Raw genomic sequence first — 16,148 nt, 5'->3', positions numbered from 1 at the left:
TTATTGTTATAATCTTCCCTCGTAGAACTACTTTTCTTGCATCCTGTAAGTTTTGGTGTGTTGTATTTCCATTTTTGTTTGTCTCAAGATTTTTTTTTAATTTCCTTTTGGATTTATTCTTTAACCAACTGGTTATTCAGGACTATGTTGTTCAGTCTACAAGAATTTGTAAACTTTCCAACTTTCCTCTTCTAATTGATTTCTAGTTTCACACAATTGTGGTTAGAAAAGATACTTCTTCAATATGTTAAGACTTATTTTGTGGATAGCATATGATCTATCCTAAAAAGTTTTCTGTGTGCACTTTAGAAGAATGTGCATTTTGCCGCTGTTTGATGGAATGTTCTGTATGTGTCTGTTAGGTCTATTTGGTCTAAAGTGTAGTTCCAGTCCATTGTTTTCTTATTGAGATTCTTTTGTTTTTAAGATTTACTTATTTATTTGACAGAGAGATCACAAGCAGGCAGAGAGACAGGCAGAGAGAAGAAGGAAAGCAGGCTTCCCACTGAGCAGAGAGCTCAGTAAGGGGCTCAATCCCAGGACCCTGAGATCATGAATGGAGCCGAAGACAGAGGTTTAACCCACTGAGCCACCCAGGAGCCCTCTTGTTAATTTTCTGTCTGGATAATCTATCTATTGTTAAAAGGGGAGAACTAAAGTCCCCTCTTATTATGGTATTACTATTTCCCCTTCCAGATCTGTTAATATTTGCTTTACATACTTATGTGCTCTGATGTTAGGTGTGTATATATTTACTATAGTTATTTCCTCTTGATGAGTCGATCCCTTTATCATTATATAATGACCTTTTCTCTTTCTTTTACTTAGTCTATTTTTTATCCTGTAAGTAGAAGTACCCTGCTTTCTTTGGTTTCCATTTGCCCGGAATATCTTTTTCCATCCCTTTATTTTCAGCTTAGAGATAACCTTGAAGCTAAGTGAGTCTCTTATAGTTGGGTAGTTCATTGGGTCTTGTTTTTCTATCTAGCCAACCACTCCATGTCTTTTAACTGGAGAATTTAAACTATTTATACTTAAAGTAATTGTTCATAGAGAAGGATTTACTCTTGCCACCTTTGACCATTGTTTTCTGGGTATTTTATAGAACCTTTGCTCCTTTCTGCCTGTCTTTCTTTGTGATCTGATGATTTTCTATAGTGGTATGCTTTCATTCTTTTCTCTTTATCTTTTTTTATACCTACGATGGGTTTTTGGTTTGTAGCTACCATGGGGTTTACATAAAACATCTTATCACAGTCTGGGGCACCTGGGTGGCTCGGGCTGACTCTTGATTTCGGCTCAGATCATGATCTCAGAGTCGTGAGATGGAACCCCAAGTGGAGCCTCAGCATGGAGACTGGGATTCTCTCTTTCTCCCTCTGCCCCTCCCTGCCCTCATGCACCCACACACACTCTCTCTCTCAAAAACAAAACAAAAAGCCAACATCTTATCACAGTCGATGTTAAGCTGATAGCAACTCAACTTTGTTCACATACAAAAAGCTCAACACTTTTACTGCTTCCCAACCATTTTACACTTTTTTTTTAAAAGATTTTATTTATTTATTTGACAGAGACAGACACAGTGAGAGAGGGAACACAAACAGGGGGAATGGGAGATGGAGAAGCAGTCTCCCTGCTGAGCAGGGAGCCCAAAGTGGGGCTCAATCCCAGGATCCGGGGATCATGACCCAAGCTGAAGGCAGACACTTAAGAACTGAGCCACCCAGGCACCCCATTTTATGTTTTTGATGTCACAATTTACATCTTTTTATATTGTATATCCAGTAGCCAATTATTGCAATTATAGCTTTTTAAAATTCTTTTGTCCTTTACCCTTTATACTAGAGTTGTAAGTAATTTATATACCACAACTAGGATATTGGAATATCCTGAATCTGGCATACATTTGGGAATTTTATACTTACCAGGGAATTTTATACTTTCATATGTTTTTATGTTACTAGTTAGTGTTCTTTCTTTTCAAGCTGAAGAACTCTTTTAGCATTTCTTATAAGGCAAGTTTAGCGGCTATGAACTACTACAGCTTTTTTTTGTCTGGGTATGTCTGCATCTCTCATTCAATTCCAAAGGATAGCTTTGCTGGGTAACGTATTCTTAAATCTCCCAACAAAGAAAGGTCCAGGACCACACGGCTCCACTGGTGAATTCTATCAAACATTTACACAAAAATTAACATCAATCCTTCTCAAACTCTCTCAAAAAAAAAAAAAAAAAGAGGAGAAAGGAACCATTCCAAAGTCATTTTATGAGGCCAGCTTTACCCTAATACCAAGATCAGAAAAGAATGTTACAAGAAAAGAAAACTACAGGCCAATATCCCAACAAACATAGATGCAAAAATCTTCAACAAAATATTGGCACACTGATGTTTGATCTTACACCATGATCAAGTGGGATTTATCCCTAGGATGCAAGCATGGTACAACATATGTAAATTAATAAATATAATATACCATATTAACAAATATGTATATAATAAAGATAAAATATCACATGATATCTCAACAGACGCATAAAGAGCATTTTACAAAATTAACATCTTTCGGTCACACTCAACAAATTAAGTATATATGAAATGTCTCAACATAATAAAGGCCATACATGACAAGTTCACAGCTAATCTCCTACTCAATGGTGAAAAGCTGAAAGTTTTTTCTTTAAGATCAAGAACAAGACAAAGGGACCCACTCCTGCCACTTGTATTTAAACAGTGCCAGAAGGACACCTGGGTGGCTCAGTGAGTTGAGCATCTGACTCTTGATCTCAGCTCAGGTCTTGATCTCAGGTTGGTGAGTTCAAGCTGCAAGTTGGATTCCATGCTGGGAGTGGAGCCTACTTTAAAATGTTAAACAGTGCGGGAAGTCCTAGCCAGGGCACTTAGACAAGAAAATAAATAAATAAATAAAAGGCATCCAAATCAGAAAGGAAGAGGTAGAACGGTCTCTATTTGCAGATAATGTTATCTTATGTATTGAAAAATCTCAAGACTCTACCAAAAAACTGTTAGATTGATAAATTCAGTAAAGTTGCAGGAGATGACACCAGCATACAAAAGTCCATTGTGTTTCTATACACTAACAACAAACTATCCAAAAAAGAAGAAAACAAATCTATTTACAATAACATCAAAAATAATAAAATACTCAGGGATAAATTTAACCAGGGAGATGAAAAATCTATATACTGAAAAATATAAAACATTGATGAAAGAAATTGAAGAAGATACAAATAAGCACAAAGATATACCATTTTCATGAATTGAAATAATTAATATTGTTAAAATGTCCATAATGCACAAAGAAATCTACAGATTGAAGGTAATCCCTATCAAAATTCCAACGGCATATTTTATAAAAATGGAAAGTTACAATCTCAAAATTTGTATAGAACCACAAAAGAGGGGCACCCGGTGGCTCAGTGGGTTAAGCCTCTGCCTTCGGCTCAGGTCATGATCTAAGGGTCCTGGGATTGAGCCCTACATCAGGTGCTCTACTCAGCAGGGAACCTGCTTCCTCCTCTCTCTCTGCCTGCCTCTCCACATACTTGTGACCTCTGTCTGTCAAATAAATAAAATCATAAAATCTTAAAAAAAAAAAAAAAAGAACCACAAAAGATGCTGAATAGCTAAATTGTGAGTCAGAAGAACAAAGATGGAGGCAAAGCACTTCCTGATTTCAAGCTATAATACAAAGCTATTGTAATCAAAATAGTATGGTATTGGCATAAGTGCCAACTGGCAGATATATAGATTAATAGAATAAAATAATGCAGAAATAAACCTATGCATATACAGTTAACTAATTTTCAACAAAGATGCCAAGAATACACAATGGGGAAAGGATAAATGGTGTTGGGAAAACTGAGTATCAACAAACAAAATAATTAAACTCACTTAAAAGAATTAAAAGGCCTTTACCTTACATCATATACAAAAATCAACCTAAAATGGATTAAAGAGTTAAACATAAGACCTGAAACTATAAACTCCTGGAAGAAAACATGGGAAAAAGCTTGACACTGGCCTTGACAATGATTTTTTGGGTAGGATCCCAAAAGCACAGGCAATAAAAGAAATAAATAAATAAACAAGTAAGACTATATCAAACAAAAAAGTTTCTGCACAACAAAGGAAACAATCAACAAAATAAAAAGGCCACCTAAGGACTGGGAGGAAATACTGCAAACCATATGTCTGATAAGGGGTTAACCTCCAAAATACATACTGAACTCTTCAACTCAAAAGCAAGGAAATAATAACAGTAACTCAATTTAAAAATGGACAAAGGACCTGAAGAGTCATTTTTCCAAAGAAGACATACAAATGGCCAAGAGGTACATGAAAAGGTATTCAACATCACTAGTCATCAGGGAATTGCAAATCAAAACCACAAGGGGATACCACCTCACACCTGTTAGGATGTTTCTTATCAAAAAGACAGATAAGGACATGAGGACATGAAGAAAAGGGACCTCTTGTACACTGTTGGTGAGAATGCAAATTGTACAGCAATTCTGGAAAACACTATGGAGCTTCCTCAAAAAATTTAAAGTAAAACCACCAGCGGATTCCTTGGGAATCCTTGTCTTGAAATCTTTGTCTAGAAGAGAGAGATGCACCGCCTGCGGCTTCATTTCTCAGCCCATTCTTCCGCATTCTGTTTTACTATATGGCCATCCATCCAGTCCCTCCTGCTCTCCCCTTCCTTGACAGTTTAATAATTTAATAAGTACCAAGCCCCAGGGCGAGGGTCTGGGGCTTTGATCTCACTCTGGGAAAACCAGAGCAACCTTGGCCTGTCCAGGCTGATTTATGGCCACCTTTCATGGTTTGTGTGTGAACGCTGAGAGCCAGGAGCCACCTGAGAAAGCCTGGCTAGATCAGGTCTCAAGGCCCCTGGCTCGGGGGCCAGAAGCCAGGTGCACGCACGTCACCCCGCAGATGTCAGCACCCTGAGTCTGCCCACTCTGCAGGAGCCACCTGTGACAGGCAGAGGCAATATCAATTATGGATGGTTTCCCAGCTGGTAGAGATGGAGTTAAGAGCCCAGAGCCAGCCCTGCCCTGCTCACCTGACTCTCCTCCCAGCTCTAAGACCTCAAAGCTTGGGTGGGACGCAGCACTCAAGGGAACACCCACACATGTCTGAACTAAATAAGGCTGGGCTGTGAGCACCTCAAGGGCAGACCCAAAGCCCAGTATTCACGTCTCCGTTCTCCATACCCAGCGCCATGTCGGGCGCCAAGAGGGCACCAATACACCAAGTAGGTCACCCGGAGGCTCCCTGCGTTTTTATTCACACTGATCGAGGCTAAGTGGCACCTGGATGGACACCCTCTCTCTCTCAGAGGCACCTGGATGGACACCCTCCCTGGGACAGACACACTCTAGGCTGACCCATCCCCTGGAGCAGAGCTGCCTTTAAACGGCTGCCTGCCGGGTGGAAAGAGGGCGAGCCACTGGGGGGGAAACGAAGGTGAAAGCCAGGAGCATGTGGACCTGCCACCGCCCTATTCATAAGACCACACCTCCTCTGGCGGTGTTGTCCCCTGCCCAGCCTCCCCAGCAGCCAGGCTGGCATTCCAGGGCAATGGAGGCAAAGAAGACCACACAGTTAAGCCAGCAGACATACCTCCCTTGCCCTTTCCTGCATCCCAGAAAAGATCCCCTCTCCTGCTGCTGCCCCAGCCTGGCACAGGCAGCGTCCGTGACCACAGAAGAGAGACAAGGCAGTGGTCTCTTAATGATTTTCTGCTGAAAGTTCTTTGGCCCAGGGGGTCAGGATGACATCAGCCTGGGATCACTCCCCACCCTCTCCACAGTTAACAGGAGCCAACTCTAAACTCTGCCCTCAAGCATGGGGGCTTATGCCAGGCCCCCTGCCGGGAACAGCCTGACCTGCTGCTCTCCACACCCAGCTCCGTGCTCTCAGTTAGGGCTGGCACCGCCTCCTTTGGAGAGCTTTTAAAAATATGGAAGATATTTCTTTCTTTCTTTTTTTTTTTTTATACATGGGCGCTCTTGAGAGAACAGATGGTTACCAGAGGGGAGGTGGGTGAAGGGGATTAAGATACACTTATCTTGATGAGCACCAAGTAATTATAGAATTGTCGAATCATTATATTGTACACCTGAAACTAATGTAACACTGTATGTTAACTACACAGGAATGAGAAGAAAAAAGAAAACCTTGGGAGAGCTTTTTTCTTTTCTTTTTCTTTTCTTTTCTTTTTTTTTTTTTTTTAATGTCACAATGACATTTAAGGTGGCCAATGGCATTGAACAGGCAGGGGTCAGGGGTGCCAAATGAATAGCTCCACACCCAATAGGCCAGGAGCAACCCTCTGGGAACATAAAGCCCACCCCGACTCATCCTCAGATCACTTCCCTAGAGAAACCTTCCCAGATCCCAGAACAAGGTCAAGTGCACCCCAGTAGCTCCACAGTCTTCTCTTTCACCGCCCTTATCCAAATGTAACTGATCTGACTAAAGAAACAGTTGACAGAATGAAGTAGTGCTTGGGCCTCAGGGAAGTGGAGTGTAACTCCAATTCCTTAAGTGAGGACCGTGCATGGGGACTTTCTTCCCAACAGTGCAATATGGAAAGGGGGAGAAAAGTATAACTTTAACTTCATAATGAAGAAATCAGACAGGCACTACCTCAACCAAGTGATCAAGGTCAACATCACCAGGAATAAATCATGCTGATTGCATTTACTGTTGATATGTGATGGAAATGGCACTTCACCTCTATGGTCTCGCTCTCCAAAACCTTTATAGCAATCTAATCACGAGAAGAACATCAGAGAAATCCCAGGAAAGGGGCAGTCCACAAGACACTTAACCAGTTATCCTCAAAATTGTCAAGGTCACCAAAAACAAAAAAAGCGTAAGAAACTGTCAAAACCAAGCGGAGTCTAAGAAAACATGACAACTACATATATAAGATGGGCCCTGAAAATATAATGGGGTATCCTGGATGGGATCCTGGTACAGAAAAAGAACACTGGGAAAACGAAGGAAATCCGAATAAAGTATAGACAGTAGTTAATAACAGTGTGTGGATATTGGCTCATTATTTGTCACAAATTTTCCATACTAAAATGTTAATAATGGGGAAACTGGACATGGGGTATCTGGAAACTCTCCATACTATTTTGCAATAATCCTGTAAATCTAAAGCTGTTCTAAATAAAGAGGTTACAGGCATACCTCATTTTATGGTACTCTACTTCACTGCACTTTACAGATACTGAGATTTGGGGGTTTTTTTGTTTTTTGGTTTTTGTTTTCCTGCAAATTGAAGATTTGTGGCAACCCTGAATCCAGCCAGTCCACTGGCACAGTTTTCCAACAGTATTTGCTCACTTCGTGTCTCTGGGTCACATTTTGGTTAATTCTTGCAATATCTCAAACTTCTGCATTATTATTATATTTATTATATGATCAACTATTGATCAGTTATCATTCAGGGTTGCCGCAAACTATTCCCCTATGAGGTAGCAAACTTAACTGGTAAATGTTGTACGTGTTCTGACTGTTCCACCAACAACAATGGGGAAATTAGGCCAGTTGGTGACCCTGCATTGGCCTCTAAGTGTTCAAGCCCAAGAGCCTTGCACTTCTCACTTTAAATCAAAAGCAAACAGTGATTAAGCTTGGTGAGGAAGGTAGGAGATAGGGAAAGTGAGGACTCTTATGCCAAACAGTTAGCCAAGCTGTGAATGCAAAAGAAAAGGTCCTAAAGGAAATTACAAGTGCTCCTCCAGTGAACACATGGATGATACGAGAGCGAAGCAGTCCGATGGTGGATATGGAGAAAGCTTTGGTGGTCTGAACAGAAGATCAAACCAACCACAACATCTTCTTAAGCCAAAGCCTCAGCCAGAGCAAGACCCTAACTCTTCAGCTCTGGGAAGGCTGAGGTAGGTGAGGAAGCTGGAGAAGAAAAGCCTGAAGCTAGCAGAGGTGGGTTCATGAGGCTTGAGGAAAGAAGCCGTCACCACAGCATGAATGTATAAGGGGAAGTGGCAGGGGCTGCTGTAGAAGCCACAGCGAGGCATCCAGAAGATCCAGCTAAGATCATTCTGGAAGGTGGCTGCACTCAACAGCAGATTTTCCATGCAGATGAAATAGTCTTCCAGTAGAGAAGATGCCATCTAGGACTTGCATAGCTAGAGAGGAGAAGTCAGTGCTGGGTTTCAAAGCTCCAAAGGACAGGCTGACTCTCTTGTTAGGGACTAATGCAGCTGGAAACTTCAAGCTGAAGCCAATGCTCTTTGACTATTCTGAAAATCCTAGGGCTCTTAGGAGTTATGCTAAGTCTATTCTGCCCATGCTCTATAAAAGGAACAAGAAAGCGTGGATGACAGCACATCTGTTTACCACATGGTTTACTGAATATTTTAGGTCCACTGTTGAGAACTACAGCTCAGAAAAAAAAGATTCCTTTCAAAATATTACTGTTTGTTGACAATGCACCTGGTCACTGTAGAGCTCTGACAGAGACAGACGGTGAGATTCATGTTGTTTTCATGCCTGCTGACACTACCTCCACTCTGCAACCCATAGATCAGAGTCATCTTGACTTTCAAGTCTTATTATTTAAGAAATGCATTTCATAAGGCTGTAACTGCCTTGGATAGTGATTCCTCTGATGGATCTGGGCAAAGTCAACAGAAAACCTTCTGGAAAGGATTCACCATTCTAGATGCCATTAAGAACATTTGTGATTCATGGAAAGAGATCAAAATGTCAGCATTAACAGGAGTTTTGAACAAGCTGATGCCAGCCGTCATGGATGCCTCTGAGAAGTTCAAGACTTCAGTGGAGAACGTAAGTGCAGATGGGGTGGAAACAGCAAGAAAACTAGAATTAGAAGTGGAGCCTGAAGATGGGGCTGAATGGCTGCCATCTTGTGATAAAACTTTAACAGATGAGGAGCCACTTCTTATGGACAAACAAAGTGGTTTCTTGAGATGCTGCAGAGATTTTTGAAAGAGCAATGAAGGATTTAGAATATTACATAAACTTAGTGGATAAAGCAGTGGCAGGGTTCAAGAGGATTAACTCCCATTTTGAAAAATGTTCTCTTGTGCTATCAAAGAGCATGCATGTTACAGAGAAATCATTCTTGAAAGGAAGAGTTAATTGATGCAGCAAACTTCGTCATCATATTTTAAGAACCTGCCACAGCGGCATCTGGCTGGCTCAGTTGGTCAAGCATCTGACTCTTGGTTTCAGGTCAAGATCTCCCCAGTCATGGGATCAAGCCCTGTGTCTGACTCCATGCTCAGCAAGGAATCTGACTGAAAATTCTCTCCCTCTGTTCCTCCCCCCACTCAGGTTCTCTCTCAAATAAACAAAATCTTAAAAAAGAAAGAAAAAAAGAAAGAGCGAGCCACAATCACCCCCAACCTTTGGCAGCCAACACTGAATAGTCAGCAGCCATCAACATCAACCTCAAGGCAAGACCCTCCACCAGCAGGAACACAACTGACCGAAAGCTCAAGTGATGGTTAGCACTTTTTAGCAATAAAGTATTTTTAATTAAGGTATGTTCACTGTTTTTTTAGACAGAGTGCTACTGCACACTTAATAAACTACAGTATAGTGTAAACACAACTTTCATATGCACTAGGAAACCAGAAAATTCATTTGACTTGCTTTATTGTAATATTCGCTTTACTGCAGAGATTGGCAGCACAACCCACAATATCCCCCAAGTGTGCCTGTATCAAAAAGAGAAAGAGCAGTGGGTCCAAAATCAGAAGGATTTTGCCCAGAATCCAGCCCCACCTCCTATCAGCCATTTGACCTTGAGCAAGTTGCTTAACCTCTAAGCTTCGGTTTATCCATCCATAAATGGGGTTAATAATCATACTTCACAAGGAGGTTTTTAAAAATTACACGTGATAAGGAGTGCCCGAGTGGCTAGTTGGCTGAGCAGCCAACTCTTGATTTCGGCTCAGGTCATGATCTTAGGGTCATGGGATCGGGCCCTGCATCCGGCTCCACGCTCAGTGTGGAGTCCGCTTGGGATTCTCTCTCTCCCTCTGCCTCTTCCCCTCCCCCCACTTGCATGCACACATGCTCTCTCTTTAAAATAATAAATAAAATCTTTAAAAAAAAAATAAGTGAGGTAATAGGTATAAAGAGGCTCCAACACACAGCATGTTCATACTTATTATCGTATTCCGATTTATTTTTGTGCATTTGTCATTTTTCCTCCCATCTGCCTCTCCACTGGAGGGGAAGCTTCCTGGCAGCCACAGCAGCAAACCCTCATCTAGTTTGTATACCACTGTATTCTCATGCCTGTAAGAGTGCCTGGCCCTTCATCGATGCTTAGTATGCATTTGTTGAACAACAGAATGAGCCCTTCCCATCAGAGCATTCCCTGGAACCCCAACTCTTACCCTAGGAGAAACTCAGTTCCAGAGCCCAGCCCTACCCCCCATTTGCAGTTAGAGCAGAGAGAAAGCCAAGGCCTCCCACCTGCCTGCCAGTGACTCTTATCTATTTCCTTCCCTTCCTCTCCTAGACCTTCTTTTCTCTCTGCCTGGTCCCCCACAGGCGTCAGCACCTGTTCATTTCCCAAAACAGCAGGATCTGGGTAATGACCTCTGATAAGCATCTTTTAATAAACCCTGTAGCTGGATCTGTCATCAGAAGCTATATTCTTCCCCCCTTCCCACTCTCACCCCCATCTCCTCCCACTTCCTGGGCATTGGAACCTTTGGTGTCACCAGGCTGGCCCCCAGTTCCCCTGGGCCTCTGGATTCTGGCTTCCTGGGCAATGGCCAACAGGCAACCCAGGCTATTCCATAAGCGGGACCCTCCCGAAAGGCCTCTGAGCTCAGCAGCCTAGCCCAGCTCTGCCTGTGCCACCCGGCTTGACCGCTGGCCAGTCCACTTCCCTCCATCCCCACAGGCAGGTTTCCCAGGCGTTACCAAGGAGACCACTCGCATCCTGCCCAGGGTTGCCAAAGCAACCAGTTCAGTGAGAAGCAGCCCCCAAGCCTCTAGCCCTTGGGAGAGTCACAGACCAACAAGAAATAGGCCTAGGCATCTGGCACATCAGGATAGAGGCATCCCTGGCACCCCCTGGGCAGTGCCCAGCTCCTGCCCTCCTTCTCTCACCCCTTCCTCCCCCTTGCTCTTGCCTATCTGGCCTCCATGTTGGCCTCTGTGATTGAGAGCAGATGCCAGACCCTCAAAGTGCATATCTTGGAAGTGAGCACATCCCATCCCAGAGGGTCAGGGAAAAGAAAGCCTAATGTGCAAAAATTCCCCCAAGACCAAGTTTCTTCCCCATGGGCTCTGGTGTTCTGTGTAGAAGTCCCAGTTTCACCACTTCCTAGGCCAGTGATCCTGGACAACATTCTTTGCCAAGGATTCAGGGGAGGAGGTAATGGAGAGTGACTGCTTACTGGGCACAGGCTTTCCTTTTGAGGCGATGAAAACATTCAGGAACTTGATAGAGGTGATGGTTGGACAACACTGTGAATGTACTAAATGTCACTAGACTGTACAGTTTAAAATGTTAAAATGAGAGAGCACCTAGGTGGCTCAGTTGGTTAAGTGCCTGACTCTAGGTTTTGGCTCAGGTCATGATCTCATGGATCATGGGACTGACACTCACGTGGGGTTCCATGCTCAGCAGGAAATCTGCTCGAGGATTCTCTCCCTCTGTCCCTTCTTCTCACTCTCTCTCCCTCCCTCTCTATCTCTCTTTCCAAAATAAATAAGATAAAAAATAAATAAAATGTTAAAATGGTGGATTTCATGTAAATTTCACTACAATTTTAAAAATGATGGGAGGTGGCCCATCCAAACCTCATCTATAGGTGACCACTGGGGCTGGAGAATCCTCCACAAGGTTTTCAGTTACCTTTCCCTCAACACTTAGCAATAAGCAGACAGGCACTCAGAGAGAGCTGGGAAAGGAGAAAGTTCTTTATTCTCTGTATTTGTCTCCATGAAGCAAGTGCCCCTTGCCCCAGTTACCCTGTGCCCCTCACTGAGAATATATACACACAGTTACCGATTCCCACCTCCAAGCCTCTGCTGTATGTCCCTTCCCCCTTCTCATCCCCATACCCTAGCACACCTGCTGCACCCCTTGTCATCTATCAAATTTCTGCAGTTCCTTCCATGACCAGCTCAAAGCTGCCTTGCCTTTTCAAAATAGCTCTTCAGCCCGAGAATATTCAGGCATGTCAGAAGACCTCACCTCTAGTCCAGGCATACAGCAACTCCTCATAACTGTCTGTTGGTCCTAAGCCCAGAGCTATGCCTTGGATCTCTCCCCTGGACCCTCCTAGACCAACACTGTTCAGACTCCAGTGGGAATCACCAGCAGTGAAGTCAGTGTGTCTCCAGGGAGAATACCAAAACCTATAAGCTGAAAGGTAATAGACAAGCCTCATTTCATGTCAGCCTGACAGCCAGACCAATCTTAGATCTCCAGTGTGTCCCAGGGTCCCTATTATGCCAGACCTCTTCCAGTTGCTTTAATTAAAATGGTGAGAAGTCAACAGAGATTGCAATTATAGAAGGAGAGAAAAAATCGAGAGTTCCCCACCCCCAGCAAATTTTTAAGACAGACACTGATATGAATTAGAACTAGATTCAGGGTGAGTACAGAAGCAATCTGAACAGAAGTCTGGGTGGCCAGGCTTAGAATCACAGCCAGTATTGAGGTCAACACCAATACAATTAGAATGGAATTCTGGATGACCATTGATACATCAGAGAAGACTACTAGGTCAATACTGATACAGTTAGAAGGGAATTTGGAATGGACACTAAAACAATCACAGAATAAAGCTGATGGCTTTATTAGGGTGGGGAGAAGTCAGGATCAGTGTAACCCAGGCAAAGGACAGAGGGTACCTATAGGTGGCCGTCATGGGCACACTCTAATCTTTCATCTCAGGCTTGGAAGGAGCAGAATCAAAATTTTCATGGCCACCTCCTTTAGGTGTGTGGGAAGGGAGAAGAGAGTGGATTCTGGTAAATAAAGCCTGAAGGGAGATGGGCAGAGGGAGGGAGACAGGCAGGGGGAGAATTTCACCACCATGTAGTCCCCAGGAAGAAGAAACTCAACCCTGTAAATCAGGGAGGCAGCACAAGGGGGTTTTCCCAGGCCACACAGGTGAGAAGTCGGCAGAGGAGAAAATTGGGGTGGGGGCAGGGAAGTGGGAGGCTCCCAGACTTTTTCCCGCCCCTTTCCTCCCTTGCTGAAGACCCAAGCCACAGAGACTTCACATCCCCACAATCCCACACTTCAGGTAAAAAGGGATGCAATTACTAAAGCATTTTCTGGGCTTCCCTAGGGTCAAGGATGGAGCAGGCCTGCCTTCTTGGGGCAGTTTGTGAGCAATTAAACCCCAAGTCAACTCATTGGCCCAGCTACCCTATCCTCGAAGGGTTCAGCCTGACTTAGCCACCTAATGCACTAAGTGGGCAAATCACTCTCCCTTCCCTTCCTTCTTCTCGCTTGCGAGGGATGACAATGCACGAGAGAATGTCCACTGGTTCTTCCAACATTAGGAGTCTTTCCAATACTCTGAAATAGTCTTTATACATGTTAATACTTACAGCTTATTTCTGATGATAAAAAAAATACTTGCTTATTATAGAAATTTTTAAGAAGAGTGAAGTATAAAAAAGAAAAGAAAAAATCTTACATGATCCCATTACCGAAAGAAAAACTATTGTTAACTTTCTGGTAACTTTCTTTTTCTTTTGTATTCATATTTTCTTAACAAAACTTGGATCTCACAGCCTATACAACTTTGTATCCTCATTTTTCAACCACCATTAATTATGTTGCACTGAACATTTTCCCAAGGCATCAAATATTCTTCAAAAATACAAATTTTAAAGATTGCAAAATACTCCACCAAGAGGATGTACCATGATTATAGGGCATTTTCCTAGTATAAATAACACTACCATGAACATCTTAGCCTGATGCATAAATATTTGCCTGGATCTCCAGTTTGCTAGGATCAGTTCTTCTGGGGAGGATCATAAGGCCAATGAATGTGTTCTTTTAAAAAGATTGACATGTACCACCATATTAATTTCCAGAAAGACACAACAAACCCACTGATCTTCCCAAACGCAGTGAGAGCAGAAGTTCTGAAAGGTTTGGAGTTAGAATGCAGAACAGAGGTCCTGTCCCTCCTCTCTCGCAGTCTGGAAAGTTAACTGTCCAGCGAAAGAGAGGACAGAATTCCAAGTCAGAAGATACAGCTCTGCAGCCTAGCTCTGCCTCTCACTGGCTTCAGGAACCTAAAACAAGCATTGGTTCTCCTCAACTGTAAAATGGGTATGATTAGTTTTGCTGACCACTCAGAACAGTTTCCAAACGCTCAGGCGTTTGTGAAAGTTCTTTGTAAACTTTAACACTTTGTCAAGGGGTATGACTATTATCCTCACAACACAAGGGGCTGAAGAAGTGGGTGGTTCTTTGTGAAAGACCAAGCACTTCCATTCCTGTCTCTTAGTCATCAGAATGCCCAAGTCATCAGAATGCTAGCTGGTTCTAAGGGTGACAGAAAAGCAGCTTTCTGAAGGGAATCAGTGGGTCTGGGGGTCTGGGAGGACCCGGGTGTGTCTTACAAAGGTCAGAGACAGCATTGGAAGCCGCAGGGCTGAGAGGACTGGGCCTAGGGCTTCCCTGGGGGTGCTGGGTTGGTCTGGGGATTTAGACAGCAAAGACATTCCTGGTAAATGTTCCTCTTTCAAGGCCCCAGCCTTTCCTTTCTAAGGTTCTGACTGGACATCTGGCCCTTGGAGGAACCAGAAAGCAAGCTGAGTCAGTGGATGCAAAAAGTCAACAGCTGCAGAAGACTCCAGAGGCCACCAGCTCTGGCCCCTTCTTCCAGGCTGCTGTAAGTCAGTCCTGGATCTTTAAGATCATCCAATTGGAAATGCAACTAGTGCTTCCAGCATGACCTCTCCAGCCCTGGGCAGATGAAAAAGAGAGATGCCGCCCTTGAAAAGCACAGCTGTCCGGTCTGAGCATCCTGCCACACTCCCCTACCCAATGGGCAAATGCCCTTCCCAACGCCTACACGTTAGCCTAGCATCATGGCCTGAGTTAACTCCAGTGACGTTCCCAGTGCTGGCAGGGACAACTGCGCAGACCCCACGGAACGCCATCCTCCCGGTTTTCAACATCAGCATCAGCAGCCCCCTACCCCGAGCCCACCTCCAGGGCCAGATGAGCACCTCGAGTCTCCAATTACGAACAACAGGTGGCACCTGCCCGTCCTCCCCAACTACACCGCTCCACGCTCCACGTCTCCCTGCCCCTCCACCTGCGCCCCAGTCCTCAGGCTGCGCCCGGCCCGGCGGAGCCTTCCTTACCTTTGAGGGTTTGGGGGTGGCCCCGCGGCGCCCGGCTCGGGTTTCCTCGGGGCAGAGAGGGGATACTGGAGAAGTTGTTACCCATGGCATCCGGCCCCAGGGGGTTCGGCGCTCGCGGGGGGCAGGAGAGGCCGGGCAGGAACGGAGGTACGGTGTGCGAATGTGTGCGCGCGCCGGCGCGCGCCGCCGGGGGAGGGCCCTGCCGGGGCTGCGGCCGGGGGCGGGCGGGCCGCCGCTCTCCTCCCTCTCTCGGGGCCGCGCCGTCCTCGGCGGCTCCTGCCCGCCGTGGGGGTCCTCGCGCGAGCCGGCTACCTGCCTGCCATTCCCCGCGGCGGGGGCGGGAGCCGCGGGCGAGCCCCTGGGCCGGGGCCGGTGGTGGCGCCCGGGACTCCCCCGTTCCTCGGGCTGGCGCTCGGGTTCCCGCTGCTGGTGGGCGGCGCGGAGGCTCCGGCGAGCTCCCCCCGGGCCATAGAGTCAGGGCTCCCGGCGCGAGCGCTCGGCGGCTCGGCGGTGGGCTCGGTCCCCGCCCGCGGGGACGGCCGCTGCGGCGACGTGCGTGGCGCCCTCCAGCCTGCGGGTCCTCATGGAGCGGGGCTCTGTGGCGCGCGGGGCGTGCTGGGCGCTCCCGCCCCCGCCGGCTTCCTCCCGCGACCGCCGCCCCCGCCCCCCGGCCGCCGCCGTCGCCAGGATTCCCTGGCTCCGGTTGTTATGGTGACAGCTGCGCTGGTGAATGAGCGTCTTA

General features: G+C 45.3%; 1 protein-coding gene across 1 annotated transcript in view; it reads right to left on the bottom strand.

Moving 5' to 3' along the window:
* NEURL1 (neuralized E3 ubiquitin protein ligase 1) overlaps window positions 1–15,583 on the bottom strand; it is a 78,800-nt gene extending 63,217 nt beyond the window's left edge. The window contains exon 1 of the mRNA XM_059398490.1: window positions 15,407–15,583. Within this exon, the coding sequence (XP_059254473.1) occupies window positions 15,407–15,491 (85 nt within the window). The 5' untranslated portion in view covers window positions 15,492–15,583. The remainder of the gene's footprint in view (window positions 1–15,406) is intronic.
* Between the last annotated feature and the right edge of the window lie 565 nt (window positions 15,584–16,148).

This window comes from Mustela nigripes, chromosome 4 (assembly GCF_022355385.1).
Source record: "Mustela nigripes isolate SB6536 chromosome 4, MUSNIG.SB6536, whole genome shotgun sequence".
Taxonomy (NCBI): domain Eukaryota; kingdom Metazoa; phylum Chordata; class Mammalia; order Carnivora; family Mustelidae; genus Mustela; species Mustela nigripes.
The sequence above is the reverse complement of the archived record's forward strand: the minus strand, read 5'-3'. Positions and strand labels throughout refer to the sequence as shown.